At 43.9% G+C, this 17,805-nt stretch overlaps 2 protein-coding genes across 5 annotated transcripts in view; one reads left to right on the top strand and one right to left on the bottom strand.

Moving 5' to 3' along the window:
* The window catches only part of PDCD10 (programmed cell death 10), a 111,763-nt gene that overhangs the window by 50,770 nt on the left and 43,188 nt on the right, over positions 1-17,805 (top strand). The gene's annotated exons all lie outside the window — the stretch shown is intronic.
* Positions 1-17,805, bottom strand: part of LOC146351518 (neuroserpin-like) — a 72,903-nt gene that overhangs the window by 40,942 nt on the left and 14,156 nt on the right. For all 3 annotated transcript variants that reach the window (XR_014789624.1, XM_084847449.1, XM_084847448.1), the window contains exons 2-3: positions 12,539-12,807; positions 7,913-8,143 (exon numbers count right to left, since the gene is read on the bottom strand). Coding sequence is in view for 2 of the 3 variants with exons in the window: in XM_084847449.1 (XP_084703575.1) it covers positions 7,913-8,143; positions 12,539-12,788 (481 nt within the window). In the remaining variant the exon portion in view is untranslated. The remainder of the gene's footprint in view (positions 1-7,912; positions 8,144-12,538; positions 12,808-17,805) is intronic.

Raw genomic sequence — 17,805 nt, 5'->3', positions numbered from 1 at the left:
GCGTGGAGGACAGGGCTTCTCTATGCTGCATCTGAGGCAGCGCAGACAAGGGGAAGGTCGGTTTTTCAGGATCCGACCTCGGTGTGTGGGCTCCAAGGTCGGTTCCCAGAAAAAAGCATATCCAATGGCTCTCTAGACCATGTCTAGTGGCCATCGGATTGCTCCCTAAGTTTGAATATGCAACACCAATACTGGCCTCTCTGCACAGGCCTGTGGGTTGTATTCAGTGGTGTCATTTTGCTGGCTTCAAGCATCTACTGCTTGCTGCGGAAACCCTGTTTTCATCCTTGTGCAAGTGTCAAATCCAACACTTTGATCCTGCCTTTGCAAGCAATTCCACAACTCCTTAGGACTTTATTAGGGCTGCCAGCAACCACTATCAGAACAACAACAGCCCTTATACTTTTCCTGCTAGCATAACATGAGATGAAATCTTATAGACAACAATGTCCTACCTTAAAGGAATAGTTCTATTTTAACACAAATTTGACACAAGAAACATAGAACAATCCTACCGGCTGGAAGCTTTACCAGCAGGTTCCACATCCTTGGGTCATTACTACTCCATTTTACCCAGGTAACATCCCACAGGCTTTCAGAGTAATAAGTGAGTAATAAAGCGAGTAAGCACCTCCACATCTAGCCCACTGACACTTGCTCAAGGAAGGGAAGAGACATCTTGCATCTGTTCAAGTCACGAGAGGCTTGTTAGCCAAGTATAGCAGCTGCTATGCCCGCATTCCTAAATAAATCACTCCAATCTGAATGTCTTGTCTACTACCTGGTGTTGCCAACTGGGACCAGCTTTTCAGTATGATAATTGTGAGTTTGGAATTCTGCACCAACAGTGATGAATCGAGTAACTGCACCAGATTTCACAGACTGTTATAGATGGGTCCCTGCATTTTATCTGGGATAATACTAGCTGCCTGAGTCTCAGAGAAACAGATATAGCCCTTGATCCAAACTACCTTTAAGCACTCCAGCGCACACTTGTGCATGTTTCCTATTCATGCACAGCATTACCCCTCCCATTAAAGAAACCATGGGAAACCACACTTGCACTAGAGACCCTCTGTGGACAGAAGATCGCACACCTCTTCAGATCTCTGTGCTGGCTTCCAATCCCCTGCCAAATCGAGCACAAAATCATGGTCCTTACATTGAAAGTTGCAATTGTTTTTGTTTTGTTTTTTACTATTAGAACATGGTATTTTAGTAGTTCCCCTTCATGGATCACTGCCTTGATGTGGCGAAGGGGCTTGCGTAACTCAGTGAAGCCATAAGCTATGCCGTGCAGGGCCACCCAAGATGGACAGGTCATGGTGGAGAGGTCTGACAAAATGTGGTCCACTGGAGAAGGAAAGGGCAACCCACTCCAGTATTCTTGCCAAGAAAACCCCATGGAACGTATCACAAGGCTAAAAGAGATGACGCCGGAAGATGAGCCCCTCAGGTCAGAAGGTGTCCAATATACTACTGGGGAAGAGCAGAGGGAATTTCCAAGTAGCGCCAGAAAGAGTGAAGCGGCTGGGCCAAAGCTGAAAGGACACTCAGCTGTGGATGTGTCTGGTGGTGAAAAGAAAATCCGATGCTGTAAAGAACAATATTGTTTAGGAACCTGGAATGTAAGGTCAATGAATCAAGGTAAGCTGGAGGTGGTCAAACATGAGATGGCAAGATTGAACATCGACATCTTGGGAATCAGCGAACTAAAATGGACAAGCATGGGTGAATTTAATTCAGGTGACCATCATATCTACTATTGTGGGCAAGAATCCCTTAGAAGAAATGGAGTAGCACTCACAGTCAACAAAAGGGTGGGAAAAGCAGTACTGGGGTACAATCTCAAAAACGACAGAATGATCTCAGTACGAATCCAAGGTAAACCATTCAACATCACAGTAATTCAAGTCTACGCTGCAACCACTGAGGCTGAAGAAGCTGAGCTTGATCAGTTCTATGAAGACCTACAACAACTTCTACAACTAACACCAAGAAAAGATGTCCTCTTCATCATAGAGGATTGGAATGCTAAAGTAGGAAGTCAAGAAATCACTGGGATAACAGGCAAGCATGGCCTTGGTGTACAAAATGAAGCAGGACAAAGGCTAATAGAGTTTTGCCAAGAGAACACGCTGATCATAGAAAAAACACTTTTCCAACAGCACAAGAGGCGACTCTACACATGGACATCACCACATGGTCAATATCGAAATCAGATTGGTTATGTACTTTGCAGCCAAAGATGGAGAAGCTCTATACAGTCAGTCAAAACAAGACCTGGAGCTGACTGTGGCTCAGATCATGAGCTGGCGCTGCTTCTTGCAAAATTTCGGCTTAAATTGAAGAACGTAGGGAAAACCGCTAAACCATTCAGGTATGACCTAAATCATATCCCTTATGAATATACAGTGGAGGTGAGGAATAGATTTCAGGGATTAGACCTGATAGACAGAGTGCCTGAGGAACTACGGACAGAGGTCTGTAACATTGTTCAGGAGGCAGCAACTCAATCCATCCCAAAGAAAAAGAAATGCAAGAAAGCAAAGTGGCTGTCTGTAGCTGAGGAAAGAAGGGAAGCGAAAAGTAAGGGAGAAAGGGGAAGATATATCCAACTGAATGCAGATTTCCAGAGAATAGCAAGGAGAGAGAAGAAGGCCTTCTTAAATTAACAATGCAAAGAAATTGAGGAAAACAACAGAATGGGAAAGACTAGAGATCTCTTCTAGGCTGCATATTGTCGCCCTGCTTATTTAACTTATATGCAGAGTACATCATGAGAAACGCCAGGTTGGATGAATCACAGGTCGGAATTAAGATTGCAGGGAGAATTATCAACAACCTCAGATACGCAGACGATACCACCCTAATGGCAGAAAGCGAAGAAGATCTAAAGAGCCTCTTGTTGAGGGTGAAAGTGGAGAGTGCAAAAGCTGGTTTGAAACTCAACATTAAAAAAAGAAGATCATGGCATCTGGCCCCATTACTTCCTGGCATATAGAAGGGGAAGAAATGGAAGCAGTGACAGATTTTATTTTCTTTGCTCCAAGATCACCGCAGACGGTGACTGTAGCCATGAAATTAAAAGATGCTTGCTCCTTGGGAGGAAAGCGATGGCAAACCTAGACAGCGTAGTAAGAAGCAGAGACATCACCTTGCCAACAAAGGTCCGTCTAATCAAAGCTATGGTTTTCCCAGTAGTAACATATGGCTGTGAGAGCTGGACTGTAAGGAAGGCTGAGCGCTGAAGAATTGATGCCTTCGAACTGTGGTGCTGGAGAAGACTCTTACGAGTCCCCTGGACTGCAAGGAGGTCAAATTAGTCCATCCCAAAGGAAATCAACCCTGACTTCTCATTGAAAGGACCGATACTGAAGCTGAAGCTCAAATATTTTGGCCACCTAATGCAAAGAGAGAAGTCACTGGAAAAGACCCTGATGCTGGGAAAGACTGAAGGCAAAAGGAGAAGGGGACGGCAGAGGATGAGATGGCTATATAGCATCACCGATGCAATGAATATGAACTTGAGCACACTCCGGGAGAGAGCGGAGGACAGGAAGGCCTGGCATGCTATGGTCCATGGGGTCACGAAGAGTCGGACACGACTTAACGACTGAACAACAACTATTTTAGTAATTGTAACTGCACAATCCTATGCATGTCTTCTTAGAAGTAATTTCCACTGGGTTCAGTGGACTTATTCCCTCGTAATAAGTGCATACAGCAGGAGTGAGCAATGTGGCTCGTGGGCTGCATGTGGCTGGCTGGGGGCATTTTTCAGCCGCCATTGGGTCTCCTACCTCTGTAGCATGGCCCGCACTGCTGCCCCACTGCCAGATCCCCAGCAATTTTGCTGATAAATAAGGCACATGCTTGTTTCCGGGCAGAATCTTCGAGTGCCCTGTTTCTCTGCAGAATCACAGCAGTTTGGCAGGCTTGGGGGAGGGAGCATGATTCTGCTGGGAAACAAGGGGCTGTGACTGCAGTGGGGGAAGAGTGTGGCCTCCTGATGTTCCTGGGGTCCCATGTGGCCTCCCACCCCTCTGCAGTTGACCACCCTGGTGTATAGGAATGTTCGTCAAGCCATTCTCAGAAGTGAGAAAACACTAGAAGGGTCTGCCTAAATAAATAGATAGTCAAGTTTCTGCAGCCTTGCCCCAACTTATCTTTCTGCCCTTATATCTCTGCTTGTGACCTTTGCTTCTCCAGCTGTACCACCATCAGCCATTCCCAAGTCTGCTTCTCCCTTGAGCAACACTGTCCCTTGCTACCCCAAAGCAGTCCTCAAAACCCCCTTTCCTTGGTTTAACCCCTCTAGCCCATGGGCAGGCAGCCTGGGGCTTTCCAGATGTTTCGGACTACAATAATCACCACCCCTGGCCACTGGCCATGCTGGCTGGGGCTTATGGGAGATGTGGTCCAAAACATCTGGAGGGCATGTTGCTTACCCCTTCTCTATTCTTTAGCCACAACCGAACTGAAGCTCAGGTACGTGTGACTGCTCTCTCTCATTCATCCTTGCTGCTCTAGTCTCCTCCCTTGCTGAATGGTCTTTGGGAGCAGGGACATACCTTCTTTGCTTGTTACTTTATAAAGGTCCAAGTACATTGATAGCACTATATAAGCAGTAGCTTTCAATCTGGTTGTTGAAAACTTAAATTGCAACAACAGCAAAATACTTTGATGGGCAATAATTCATCCATCCACTCTCAAACACAGAACAGACAAATGTCATCTACATAACCAGAAGTCTACAGAATAGAATAGAACTTAGGAAGTTCTATACTTCCTTTATATAGAAAGACATCCTTTTGGACAGGGTCAAGGACCTGTGCAATAAAAACATGAGAACAGTTGTTAAAAGTGGGTTGTTTTTCTTTGATGGAGATCTTTCAGACAATTTACCTTAATTACAAATGGAAGTGCTCATTTCCAGATGAAAGAATAGGCAACTGAGAAAGCAGAGTTATCTGAAACCCTTGCTGGCATATTTTTCATGAATCATCATCAATGAAACCCATTCCATTTCTCTGAATTTTCTGACATCAAGTGTCTGTAAACATAAATTGTCTACAGGATTGCCAAAAACTCATCAGTTAAATTTAAAATGAATGTACATGGTACTAAGAGCTGGTGTAGATGCTACTGCTGCTGGTTAATCCCTGCAAATAATTGCTCGTGCAATGTGGATCAAGCCATGCAGAAAAAGGGAACTGCTAATTACGTGCCAGTAATTTCATTGGGACAGGTGCCAGTTGTGTCCTCAAGTCCAACTCATTTTGGCCTTTTTTTTTTTAATTTTTAGGCCTTCTTCAAGGGGTAAAGGAAAAAGTCCGCAGAATTTTTTCAGCAAAAGATTGACACAGGAAACAATCTACTGACACAGGAGACAATCTTTTGCTCAAAAAATTCTGCAGACATTTTTCTTTATGCCCCGAAGAAGGCCTAAAAATAAGAAGAAAGGCCGAAACGTGCTGGGCTTCCTACAATAAACTCATTTTTGCATCCTGAGAGCCCGCTTCTCTTCTTTGTGATCTACTTTGGATGCTCACCTTCTTCTGTTTTCTGTGTCCTCAAGTCCCACTGTCTTAAATGGAAATGTCATTATCTTGGGAAATTAAGCCAGTTAACACCCTGGTCCAGCAGCTGTGGTAGGCATGATGCTAGCTCCAAGTTCCAAATAAGCAAATAAACATGGCTTGAGCCACAATGTGATGTGGCTGCAAAAAAGGCAAATGCTCTTTTGGGCTACATTTATAGATAAATAGCTTCCAAATCCCGGGAAGTACTAGTTCCCCTCTACTCAGTACTGGTTAGGTCTCATCTGAAGTACTGTGTCCAGTTCTGGGCACCACATTTTAAGAAGGATGCAGACAAACTGGAGAGGATTCAGAGGAGGGCAACAAAGATGATCAGGGGACTGGAAACAAAGCCCTGTGAAGAAAGACTGAAGGAACTGGGCATGTTTAGCCTTGAGAAGAGAAGACCGAGGGGAGAGATGATAGCGCTCTTCAAGTACTTGAAAGATTGTCACAGAGAGGAAGGCCAGGATCTCTTCTCCATCATCCCAGAGTGCAGGACACGGAATAATGGGCTCAAGTTACAGGAAGCCAGATTCTGGCTGAACATCAGAAAAACTTCCTGTTAGAGCAATACGACAATGGAACCAATTCCCTAGGAAGGTGGTGGGCTCTCCCACGCTGGAGCCATTCAAGACGAGGCTGGACATGGATTCCTGCATTGAGCAGGGGGTTGGACTCGATGGCATTGTAGGCCCCTTCCTACCCTACTATTCTATGATTCTAAGTCTGGCAAGCTATTCATGGATGGGGATGATTTAAGTCTAGCCAATCCTGCCTGTGATGGCATTTGGACTTGACAATCCTTGACGCTTTTCCTCGTTCTAAAGGAGAGGGGTGTGTGGCTCAGTGGTAGGGCTGCTGCTTTGCATGCAGAAGGCCGAGATTCAATCTCTGGCATTCCCAAGTAGGGCTGGAAATATTTCTTCCTGAAAATCTGGAGAGGCACAGCAAGTCAGTGTTGAAAATACTAGATTTAAGGATGTTGGAGAAATCCATTTGGGAGGTGGAGTTTGATGAGTTTTCCTATGTTCAGCTCCTGGACTTCATTTTGGTTCCCTCTGCCATACCTGACTCGATCTGCAGTAAGTCAGGCCAGTTAGGGCATTTTGTGCATTTTTTTCCCTGCAGGTTCCATAATTTGCACATATCTCTGAGCAATTCATGCAAATTCAGCCATAATTTATGCAAATCGCTAGGAAATTTGTGTACATTGTGGAACCCGTCGAAAAAAATTGGCAAAAAAGTTCCCGGAGATTGGGAAAAACCTGCAGCTCGGCCCACAACCACAAATCAATCCATATACATTGCAGAACTCCGCTGAGTAATGAAAGAACCAGATTTCCAAGCGACGGACATCCCTAACTGGGCTAGATGGACCCATGGTCTGACCCCATATAAGGCAGCTTCCTATGTTCCTATTTTCCTAAATCTTACGATTTTATTTTTAAACTTCACAAAATTAACTTAGTGCTTTAAAAAATAAATCAAAGCATATATATTAGTAGTCGTTTAACAGCTTGATCTTCCAACTTGCTATGCCTACAAACATACTTTAAAATGGACTGGGCTGATTGCTGTGTCAGAGCAATGCCTCAAATGACAGTGGTACAGAGGCACTGCAGATGACTTCATACTAGAGTTTTTGGAAAGTAAACCAATGCAGATGTAAATGTTTTAAATACTATTTCCTAAATAAGAAAAAGAAGCAATTCAGCTGCAATAGGCAATTTAGGCAATGAGCAATTTTTAAGACACTTGACACTGTTAGAATGGACTGATCATGCAGAAAGGAAGGACAATAAAGTGAAAGAACATAAAAGACAAAGAGGCCTAGGAATTTGCAATTTAGGGAGCAATCCTACCGGGACTAGTGGCCACCTCTGAACTTGGAGGCGACCACCTATCCAATGCAGGGCAGGAGAAGCGCGGAGGGAATTGTCCCCTCCGTGTTTAGCCGCCCTGCATTTGTGGCTAGACAGCCACAGGAAGGCAGAGCAGGAGAAGCGGCTGCCAGACTACACGTTGGATGTGTCGTACTGGCATTTCCGCCTTCCCTGCCCTGGAACGCCCCCAGGAACACCCCGTTTTCGTTGCTCCACGCTCCTCTTCTAAATGCGGAGTGAGGGACCATTCCACGCTACCTACAAGGCAGTGCAGGAGGGGGGGAAGGTTGGTTCCCGTAAACTGATGTATCCTATGGCCGTCTAGCCGCTGACTAGCAGCCATAGGATTCTGCCCTTAATTGTCTGCTTACATTTATTTATATTTAAAGACATAAAATGACAACCATTGACAGCAAGGAGGATTGTAAAAATGCAGGAACATACTGTTTGTGTGGCTCTCCACCCATCTATTGATGTGGCTGGCGGCAGCTGTGTTTTGACTGAAATCTATGTCTTCAGCTTTAGCCTTAAAGTATTTTTTCATCAGCTGCAAAAATTTATCATTGATGTGATATCCAGTCTGCACATAGAGAGCATTGGCAAGCTTCATCACATACTGGCTATCCTCAGTGGTTGCCATGTCAGAAAGGTCCTTTAAGAAGGAAAATTCTTCACCTGAAATCAGAGACAGAGAGTCAGTCTGTCAGAGCAGGTAAATATACCAAGCACTTAAAGTATCCCATCATCTTCACAGTGAAAATACATTGTAATTGTTTATCTTTCAATAGAGGTCACTATGAAATATTTTAGAATGGTCTGACTCTTCTTCAAAGACTTGAGCACAAGATAGATTAGAAGCGATGGCAGCCTCCCAAAACTTCAAGGGCCCAGAAAGCTCCGTTAGTGCAGGGACTTCCCCATGTGCAATGCCAGGAAACGCTCACTGCATGTCTCACAAGGGGCTGCACAGACCCTGCCGCATGCTTCAAAACGTCTCTAGCCCAAGGACTCTATTTATCCATAATTGAGCCAGCATTCTTCATCTCAGTGCACAATGGTTACACTCTAAAATCTCTCTAGCAAAAGGGGAAACGCTGCTAGATTCCCATAATCCCCGCCTACTGGCCATGTTGGCTGGGGCTGATGGGAGTTGTAGTCCAAAACATCTGGAAGACAACAGGCTGGAAAGGTGCTCTAAGGTGTATCTCCTAGCTGCTCAAGCTATAGGCCCCATGGTTTTGGCAAACTGAGAATCACAGATTGGACTCTGGCTGCCTGCAGTCAGGTGGGAGTTTGCGAAGAGCAGTTCCTCCTCTCGTTTGCTTGTGAGGAGATGTAAAAGGAAGTTATGGATTGGGCCCTTTGCCTGGCCCAGACCAAGCTACTTCTCCCACTCGCAGATTAATTCCCACAGCTCTTAAGTGGCTCCTGTTTGAGAGTTCGGGAGCATGGTGGCAGGCCACCTGGGAAGAACTCCAAGGAAACGTGCCCCAGGCTGCTCTGCCTCAGAGGACAGGTGGGAGGCTTCCTTGATAGTGGGTATCCCCATTATCCCACACTCTGCATGTGCTGGGCTAGATCCAGACTTAGTCCCGCTTAGAGGAGGCCCACTGAAGTCGGTGGGACTTACGTCAGTCATGAGTAAGGCAAGTCTCATTGATTTCAATAGGTCTGCTCTAAGCATGACTAAGTCTGGATCCAACCCACCAGAACAATGGGTAGCCACTGTTCCCATGGAACTCCATGCGCACTGGGGCTGCCTGGGCAGGTTCTTCTAGAGAGAATATATTTAGTACAACAATTACAATATAGAAATGCCACAAGACATGAAATAAGCCCTGCTGGAACAGACCAGAGGTCCATCTAGTCGAGCGCGCTGCTTCACCCAGCGGCCAATCCGATGTCTCAGGGAAGCCCAGAAGCAGGATACAAAAACAGAAGCCTTCTCCTGTAGTTGCTCCCCAGTGGACTGGTATTCAGAGGCATATTGCTTCTACAGCTGGAGGTAGCATATATCCATATATATAGCATATATATTTTACTGTGTGCTTTTTGGTTTTAATTTTTGTGAACTGCCCAGAGAGCTTTGGCTGTTGGGTGGTATAGAAATAAATAAATAAATTCCATCATGGCTAATACCCATGGATAGACCTATTCTCCATGAATTTGTCTAATCTTCCTTCAAAGGTATGTAAACTAGGGCTCATCAATCAACATATCTTGCTGCAGTGAATTCCCCAAGTTAATTACACATTGTGAGAAGCACTATTTTCTTTTCTCTCTCCTGAATCTACTGCCAACCATTTTCAATGGATGGCCCTCACTTCTTTTGACAGAGGGATGACAATGTGATCTCTGCCCACTGCCTTACATTATTCTTAATTACTTTTTTTTTCATTATTACAATCATTTTCCAACTTCCAAAAATCTGTAAATGCAAAAGTATCCAATCTATTTAAATCAAAATGATAATTCCAAATTCTGATAAAAGAACAGCATTTACTAAAAAAAATCCATTTGCTTGTCTAAATAATTCCTACTGTGTGCCATATCTATTAGTTTGTCTGTACAGGCAACTTCTAACACCGTAGCCATTCTCTCTTAGCAGGAATAACAGGATTCTTTTAATATATAGCCAACACAATTCTGGCTGACATGAACACTTTTACATTATTCTTTTGCTCTTTCAACACAACTCCCACCTTTTCACCTCTATGTTCTCTATTCATACACCTTCCTTCCTCTCCCCCCCCCTTTTTTTAAACTTACAAGCAAGCCATTCCTCTACAAGGCAAGAAAGTATGAATATGTAACAGGAAGCAGTATGCTTCAGTTGACAATCACCTGTTGTTGTTGCTTTAAAATGAACAGATAACTGCCCATACGTTCCCAACTTTTAATGGGAATTTCCCAGCCACTTTTGCTAAATATTTGCACAGTCATTCCAGCTGCTGAATGTTTACTCTATTATTCTCAAGATTTCTATTGAGCTTCTTCAAAGATTTCATGAAAGCTATACTAACAATGTTTACACAGGATTATCACATTTTATTTGCATGGCAAAAGTAAATCCCCTTGGTGTACTGTTAATGATATTGCATCTTAATGAAAGGCTGTTACAATTTCTCCAAAGAATTTTTTTTTTTTTTTAAATCCTTCACCCTTGGTACAAGTCTGCAGTATTTTCCAAATATGTTTGTGGTTCTAGCAGCAGGGATGGGTTAAAAGACCCAAGTGGGCCTGCAGACAGGGAAATATGTAAAATTTAGTGGGAGGCACAAGATAACACCAAGGTGTGTGTGTGTGTGTGTGTGTGTGTGTGTGAGCTGACAGTTCCCTTTGCTAGTGTGTAAATTCTCCCCCCTCCCAACTTTTTGGAAAGAAATGCTGGGGAAAATAGGGGATGGATACACATTTTGTAACAGGCCAGAAAATCCTGCTGGTGACCCTGGACCCCAAACCAAACCAGATTTGGGGACTTTCATACCTGCAAGTGGTAAGTATCCTACTGGCCACAAAGGTGGAATGCTACTCATGTTGCTCTCACCTTGAAGGGCCCTAAACACTTTACACTCTTAATACTAAATACCCGTGAGACAGGAACCTAGCAAAATATACCACTGTTCTTTCATGAAGAGGCATGAAATAATGTAGACTTAGGGATGGCATTATGGGAAAGAACCTTAGCACAGGTCCCAGATGTTCAGATGCAATGAAACATAGGGTGAAGACAGATATAATATAACATGAAGGCTAGGAATGAATTCTTTAGCACAATTTGTATGAGAGAAATACATATCAGTCAATTTGTACACTGGTTCATCTGGCAGTCTTGCTCCTCTGCAAATGGGAAGCTGTTTACCTTTTCCATTTTTAAAAGCACCTGTTTATCTGTTCATATATCACCTTATTAATTTTAAAATGTTTTTTAAAGAGTTCAGAACTACTTCTGTGTTGGGGGTGGTTAGTGGCATCACTGGCATCAACCAATCAGTATCATGCATAGCTTGCCTTTACTACCCACATGTAAAATTAGGTGTCTCTCTCCCGCCCCCCCACCGCCCCCCATCCAAACTCAACCCATTTTCATACATGTATTGTTTTTAGATAATGTTATGGCGTTTTGTGGTTTATGTTGATTTTGGTTTTTTTCTGTTGTATTAATTATGGATTTCTGTGCGTAAGTCGCTTTGAGACTGCTTTTTGCAGTGGGAAGCAACATATACATTTCATAAACACAAACAACTACATCAACCCTGGAGAAGAACAATACGTCTAGACAGAATGGAATGAAGGTGCTTCCAAAGATGTCCCACTGCTCTTAAAAAAAATCTTATATCTGCATTCACACATATATTCAAATTCAGTTTTTCACTGAATACACATTAACAAATGTTTATCTTCTCTTTAAGAATATATATTGAATGACCCCATTTCCTCTTCAAAATAATATCCCTTCAAGCACTTCAGGCCTTATGGTAATATTAAAATCCATCCATCAGTCCTAGCCCGCATTCTATTGATTAAATAGCTGTTTATGAAGAGAAATACCTGCCATTATTATATTTTCTACGTCAGGAGTAGGCAACCTTTGTGGGCCCAAGGGCACATTTGGAAATTTGAGAAACTGTCTGGGGCACCTCTACAAAATGGCTGCCATGGGAGGTATGGCTAGTCACAAACGCTAGTCACTGCATAGCCCAGATGCATTCATAAGAAATGAAGACGGCAGCAACTGGAGGCTCTCACTTTGCTTTGAAGTCATCCCAGCTGCCAGTAAGAACATTTAGTTAAATTCACAGGGAGGGCACCTTGGCGAATGCCAAGAAAGGTGTCCTGGGGCACATTGGTGCCTGTGGGTGCCACATCACCTATCCCTGTTCTTGATAGTTAGAGAGGACAAGCCTATGTATGTCTACTCAGAAGTAAGTCCTACTGTATTCAATGGGATTTAGTCCCAGTAAGCATGCATAAAATAACAATCCTAATTCATTTATTGGGTGGGAGGTCGGGAGGCAGAGAGGAATACGTGTTACCAAATAAGTGCAGTTTGATTTAAAAACATGTCACCATTTTTCAAGCCTTCATATCCCATGGAGTGCCTGATTTCTTTCAGGGTGGAACCACTGGCTCCAAGTTCTAACATTCCCATGGCAACTGCTATTCCCAATGGGGAGAAAATTATGTTTTCATCTTTCCCTGTAGCTCTCAGCTGGTTGTAAAAATTAACCGAAAACTCTGCAATGGTTTTGTCAGGAAAACTGTTGCCGAGGGCTTCGTTTTGCCAAACAAGCAGAGGCAGGAGTCCAAGGAGTATCATGGCTGAGGAAGTTTCAGACCTGCAAGGCAAGTTAGAGAGACAAGAAATTAATCTTACATTGTACACATAATGGATTAGCAGGATCGTTAAACTCTATTAAACCAATATGTGCACCGTGCAAAAGTTTTTTTGCATTTTAAACAAACCACTCACAAAGATAAAACAGTAAGTTCAAATTAGTAAATTAGAAAATGTATAAATATATCCAGGTGAGCAACTAAGAAACCAAAGGCAGAGTTACAAGATGGGGGATATGTGGCTCAACAACACTACAAGTGAGAAGGATCGTGGAATTGTTGTCGATCACAAGCTGAATATGAGCCAACAATGTGATGTGGCTGCAAAAAAGGCAAATACTATTTTGGGCTGCATTAACAGAAGCATAGCTTCCAAATCCGGGGAAGTACTAGTTCCCCTCTACTCAGCACTGGTTAGGCCTCATCTGGAGTACTGTGTCCAGTTCTGGGCACCACACTTTAAGAAGGATACAGACAAACTGGAGAGGGTTCAGAGGAGGGCAACCAAGATGATCAGGGGACTAGAAACAAAGCCCTATGAAGGGAGACTGAAAGAACTGGGCACGTTTAGCCTTGAGAAGACTGAGGGGAGATGTGACAGCGCTCTTCAAGTAATTGAAAGGTTGTCACAGAGAGGAAGGCCAGGATCTCTTCTTGATCATCCCAGAGTGCAGGACATGGAATAATGGACTCAAGTTACAGGAAGCCAGATTCCGGCTGAACATCAGGAAAATCGTCCTGCCTGTTAGAGCAATACGACAATGGAACCAATTACCTAGGGAGGTGGTGGGCTCTCCCACACTGGAGGCGTTCAAGACGAGGCTGGACAGCCATCTGTCAGGGATGCTCTGACTTGGATTCCTGCATTGAGTGGGGGGTTGGACTCGATGGCCTTGTAGGCCCCTTCCAACCCTACTGTTCTATGATAACTATTGGCAAAATCCATCCCCTCCTGTGCGCTTGGGAATGAATCCTGATAGGGCAGGGGGAGACAATCTGGTGCTCTCCAGATGTCTTGGTCTACAACTCCCTTAAGCCCCAGCCAGAAAGATCAATGATTATGGGTCTTATAGTCCAAAACATCTGGAGACCACCAGGTTGCCTGCCCCCTTCATAGGGAGTTTATTGAAGGGCACCATTTTGTCTTCATATAAATTGCACCTAGAGCAAACGTCTCTGAGCCTGGGGCAAGAAGTCTTTAAAAAAGGAGCATGGGGGAAGAAGTCTTTAAACTACAACTCCAAACATTCCTAGCCATTGTCTATGATGGATGGGGCTGATGGGAGTTCAAGCTCAAAACATCTGGAGGGCACTAGGTTGGGGAAGTCTGACTGAATGTGTTCCTCACTACATGTAGGGTTTGGGAGGGACGAGGGAGTATTTCCTTAACTGTCCTTGAGTGCCATGTAATCTGGCGTGCTGCACTTTACTCTCAGACTGCCTGTGTAAAATAGCAGTGGCCCCACAGCGGTAGCCTGGGCCAAGAAGACATGTCATCATTCAGTTGAGGAGAAGAGACTTAGAAGGTTCTGCAAACTATGTAACAATATGTCGAAAAATGGAGCTTTCAAGGTTGTTTATTTATTGGATATGCTGCCTTATACCAAGACCTTCTCAGGATGGCTCAAAACACACATCTCATAACACACCTGCTCGACCAATTAACTGTGCTAATGCTGGGCCCAGGTTCTTCGGCACAGCTGGGCAGGGGTGGACCCTCCCAGATTGTATTAATCTCTGTGCGTGGGGCTTGGGGGTGGATGCCATAGCATTGGGAGTTGAGACTGGATTGACATTTTGACAAGGTGGCCAAAGTGTTTTTTCCCCTTCATCTCTTTATTTTAGTTGATTTTAGTTAAATAAAAAAAGCTAAGCTTGTGTTCCAAGCAGCAGCTTGGTTGCACTTGGCTGCTCAGCCACCATTCTGTGGCTGGAATGTACCTAGGAATGACACTACATCGTCATGTAGTGTCTTTCCCAAGGGGGCATTAAGGCTCCCAGGGGGCATTTTGCTGGTCACACATATGCTTCTGCCTTTCTTTTTTTAATGAAGAAAAATCCCTTGGCGGCCTTGTCAAAATGTCAGTCAATCTTCCTGGCCCCCCATCTAACAGTGCTGTGACTTTTTCCCCCACCCTAGAGGTCTTCAGTGTTCTCCCCCACCACCTTTGCAGGTGATGAGTGGTCAGTGATGGTGGGTGGGGGGATTTCTGCCCAGTGCTAAACTGTGCCTGCTCCTAGGTGTAGAGTGGGTCAGGAATGGATTAATACCATTTTGCCATTATTTGATTTTGATTATTATTTATGGCTCATCTTAATATGGCCTCTGTTGGTGTCTGCAATTGGTTTTATCTGCTCTGTTTTTTATTGCTGAGTTTAGCTACCTCAGATGCTATCTGAAGAAAGGCAGGGAATAAACGAATACATGAATTAAATACTACAGTTGACAGGACTAAAGAAGAAGCATATAACTGAAAGCAAAAGGCTACAGCAAACTGGCCCCCAATAAAAGCCATATAGCAAAAATGGCTGCCAAGAGAAAACAGCTCTTGAGGCTGTGATCTGAAACACACTTTCTAGGACAGAAGTGAATGGCCTGCAGTTATGCTAAGATCAAAAATCAACAATATGATATAATGTACTTCCTCAGTGAAAATGATACACTTATTTCTCCCCACAAAACCCTGATAACAGTAATAGCACCTAAGCGAAAACCAAAGCTCAGAGGTGGGCAATCTGAGGCAGTTGTGTTCCCTGAGGAGAGCATTTGTTTGCACCCCGCTGACCTGAGGAGGAAGGATTTTGCTTGCCCCACATTGAGGGACTAGGGTAATAATACCTTGTCTACAGGAGGAATTATCCTACTGCATTTATGGCTTCAGGCAAGCCAATTCTTTTTCACCCCGATTAAGGGGGGGGGGGGAGAGTAAATACATTTGTTCTTAAAGTGCTTGCCACTAGGTTTAATATATTTGCTACTTCCCTCTGAGAAAAACATTCAACTAGTTATGTGCTGAAAACTTCTCATGCATTTTTTTCAACCATTCTCCTTCAATCTGAGACAAGAGGAATTGCTTTCGAAAAGAAATTCAATACCAAAAAAAATCCAGATAAATTCTCAAGGGTTGGAGTGGCCGAGGAGTGAGCACAAGTGTCCTCTTTTTCATTGTACAATCATCTCTGTGGCAGCCTGTAGCCTCCTCAGCTTCCCACACTTCAATTAAAGCCCAAGGGAAGACATAATCAAATAATTCCTCCTATTGGGCTTTTTCAGATCAGGAAGTGCAGGCAGCGTCCGAGGCTAGCTGGGATTAGGTAAACTCGAGACATTCAATGTAAGTTATAGACTATCCTAAGAATATGGTAGAATAATGGAGGCACCTTTCACGGGGGAAGAAAACTTTCTGGAAATTGGAGGACAGATTTTGGCAGAGCATTAACTCCACCTCATCCCTGGAACTTGTGGTGGATGCAAATTGGGGGCCAGCCTGCCAACACAGTTGGTGCTGTTGCAGCACGAAAAATGCTTACCAAAAACTAAAGAAGCTTTGCTACAAGCCCTGCCAAAGGGGAGCCAACCTGGGAGAAACTGTTGGGAATTGCTCCTTCCCCTGGAGAAATTCTGTGAAATTGTTTCCCAAATTTCTCTACTCACAAATAAGGTGGAGAATTTTGAGAGGCCACCTGCTCACAGCTTTACATTCAAGACTTCGATTGTCATGAGGGGAGCAGCAGTTGATTTTGCACACTGACAGTCCAGCCCAGGGGAACTTACTCCCAAGTAATTGTACGCAGGACTGCATGCCAAGGGTGCACAGGATTGTATCCGAAGTATTCTTTCTCTCTATATTGATAGATAGTAGAAGCATTATGAATGTATTTCTGTAAACTGATAAACTCTGTGGCAGCCCACACTTGGCCCATGTGCTAACTTTCTATATCACATTGGACTCCCGATCCTTCCCAGAATATGCATGGTTAAAAAAAAAAGGACAGAAATGTACTGTATGAAGCTGATGAGCAAAGACAACATGAAGACAATTGTTTCACACTGGTATAAGAGTAAACTGGTCCAGGTAACTTAATGTACATGAAATCCATCTCATTTAGCCCTATTAATCATTTTATTTTAGATCACTGCCATCCAGTTGCCCTTTTTATTAAAGTTATTATTCCTAGTTATATTTCTATTCAACTCTTCCTTCAAGGAGCTCAGAATATCTTACATATAGTTCCCAAGTGGTCTCCTGTTCAGGCACCGCTTAGCACAACACCTCCTTAGCATAAGAATTTGAACCAGAACCTGGGCCTTTTCTTCCCTTGCCAATAATGTGGCAGGAAGGCTGAAGGGTTTCACAGCACAGTGGTTGTGCAGTTGCTAGGAGAATCATGAAAACTCTTGTAGTGCTTCCACTAGCATAACATTGGATATGACCCTTATCTTTTTGGTTAATCATAAAGGTGAATAAATCAATTTAACAATCCAGTCTTAAGTATGTTGGCCTCAGACATCCATCTCATTCCATTGAGTTTACTCCCTAGTAGATATATTAATGAGGCCAGCCGTAGGCTGCAGTCCTTTGCACATTTATGAAGGAGTAAGCTCAATGGCCCCCTTCATGGATCACTGACTTGTTGTGGCGAAGGGGCTTGCGTAACTCAGTGAAGCCATAAGCTATGCCGTGCAGGGCCACCCAAGACGGACAGGTCACGGTGGAGAGGTCTGACAAAATGTGGTCCACTGGAGAAGGAAATGGCAACCCACTCCAGTATTCTTGCCAAGAAAACCCCATGGAACGTATCACAAGGCTAAAAGAGATGACACCGGAAGATGAGCCCCTCAGGTCGGAAGGTGTCCAATATACTACTGGGGAAGAGCAGAGGGTATTTCCAAGTAGCGCCAGAAAGAGTGAAGCGGCTGGGCCAAAGCCGAAAGGACACTCAGCTGTGGATGTGTCTGGTGGTGAAAAGAAAATCCGATGCTGTAAAGAACAATATTG

Source organism: Heloderma suspectum, chromosome 3 (genome assembly GCF_057233095.1).
Source record: "Heloderma suspectum isolate Gila_16-S chromosome 3, 16-S_ref, whole genome shotgun sequence".
Taxonomy (NCBI): Eukaryota; Metazoa; Chordata; class Lepidosauria; order Squamata; family Helodermatidae; genus Heloderma; species Heloderma suspectum.
This window is presented reverse-complemented; position numbering and strand designations above follow the sequence as displayed.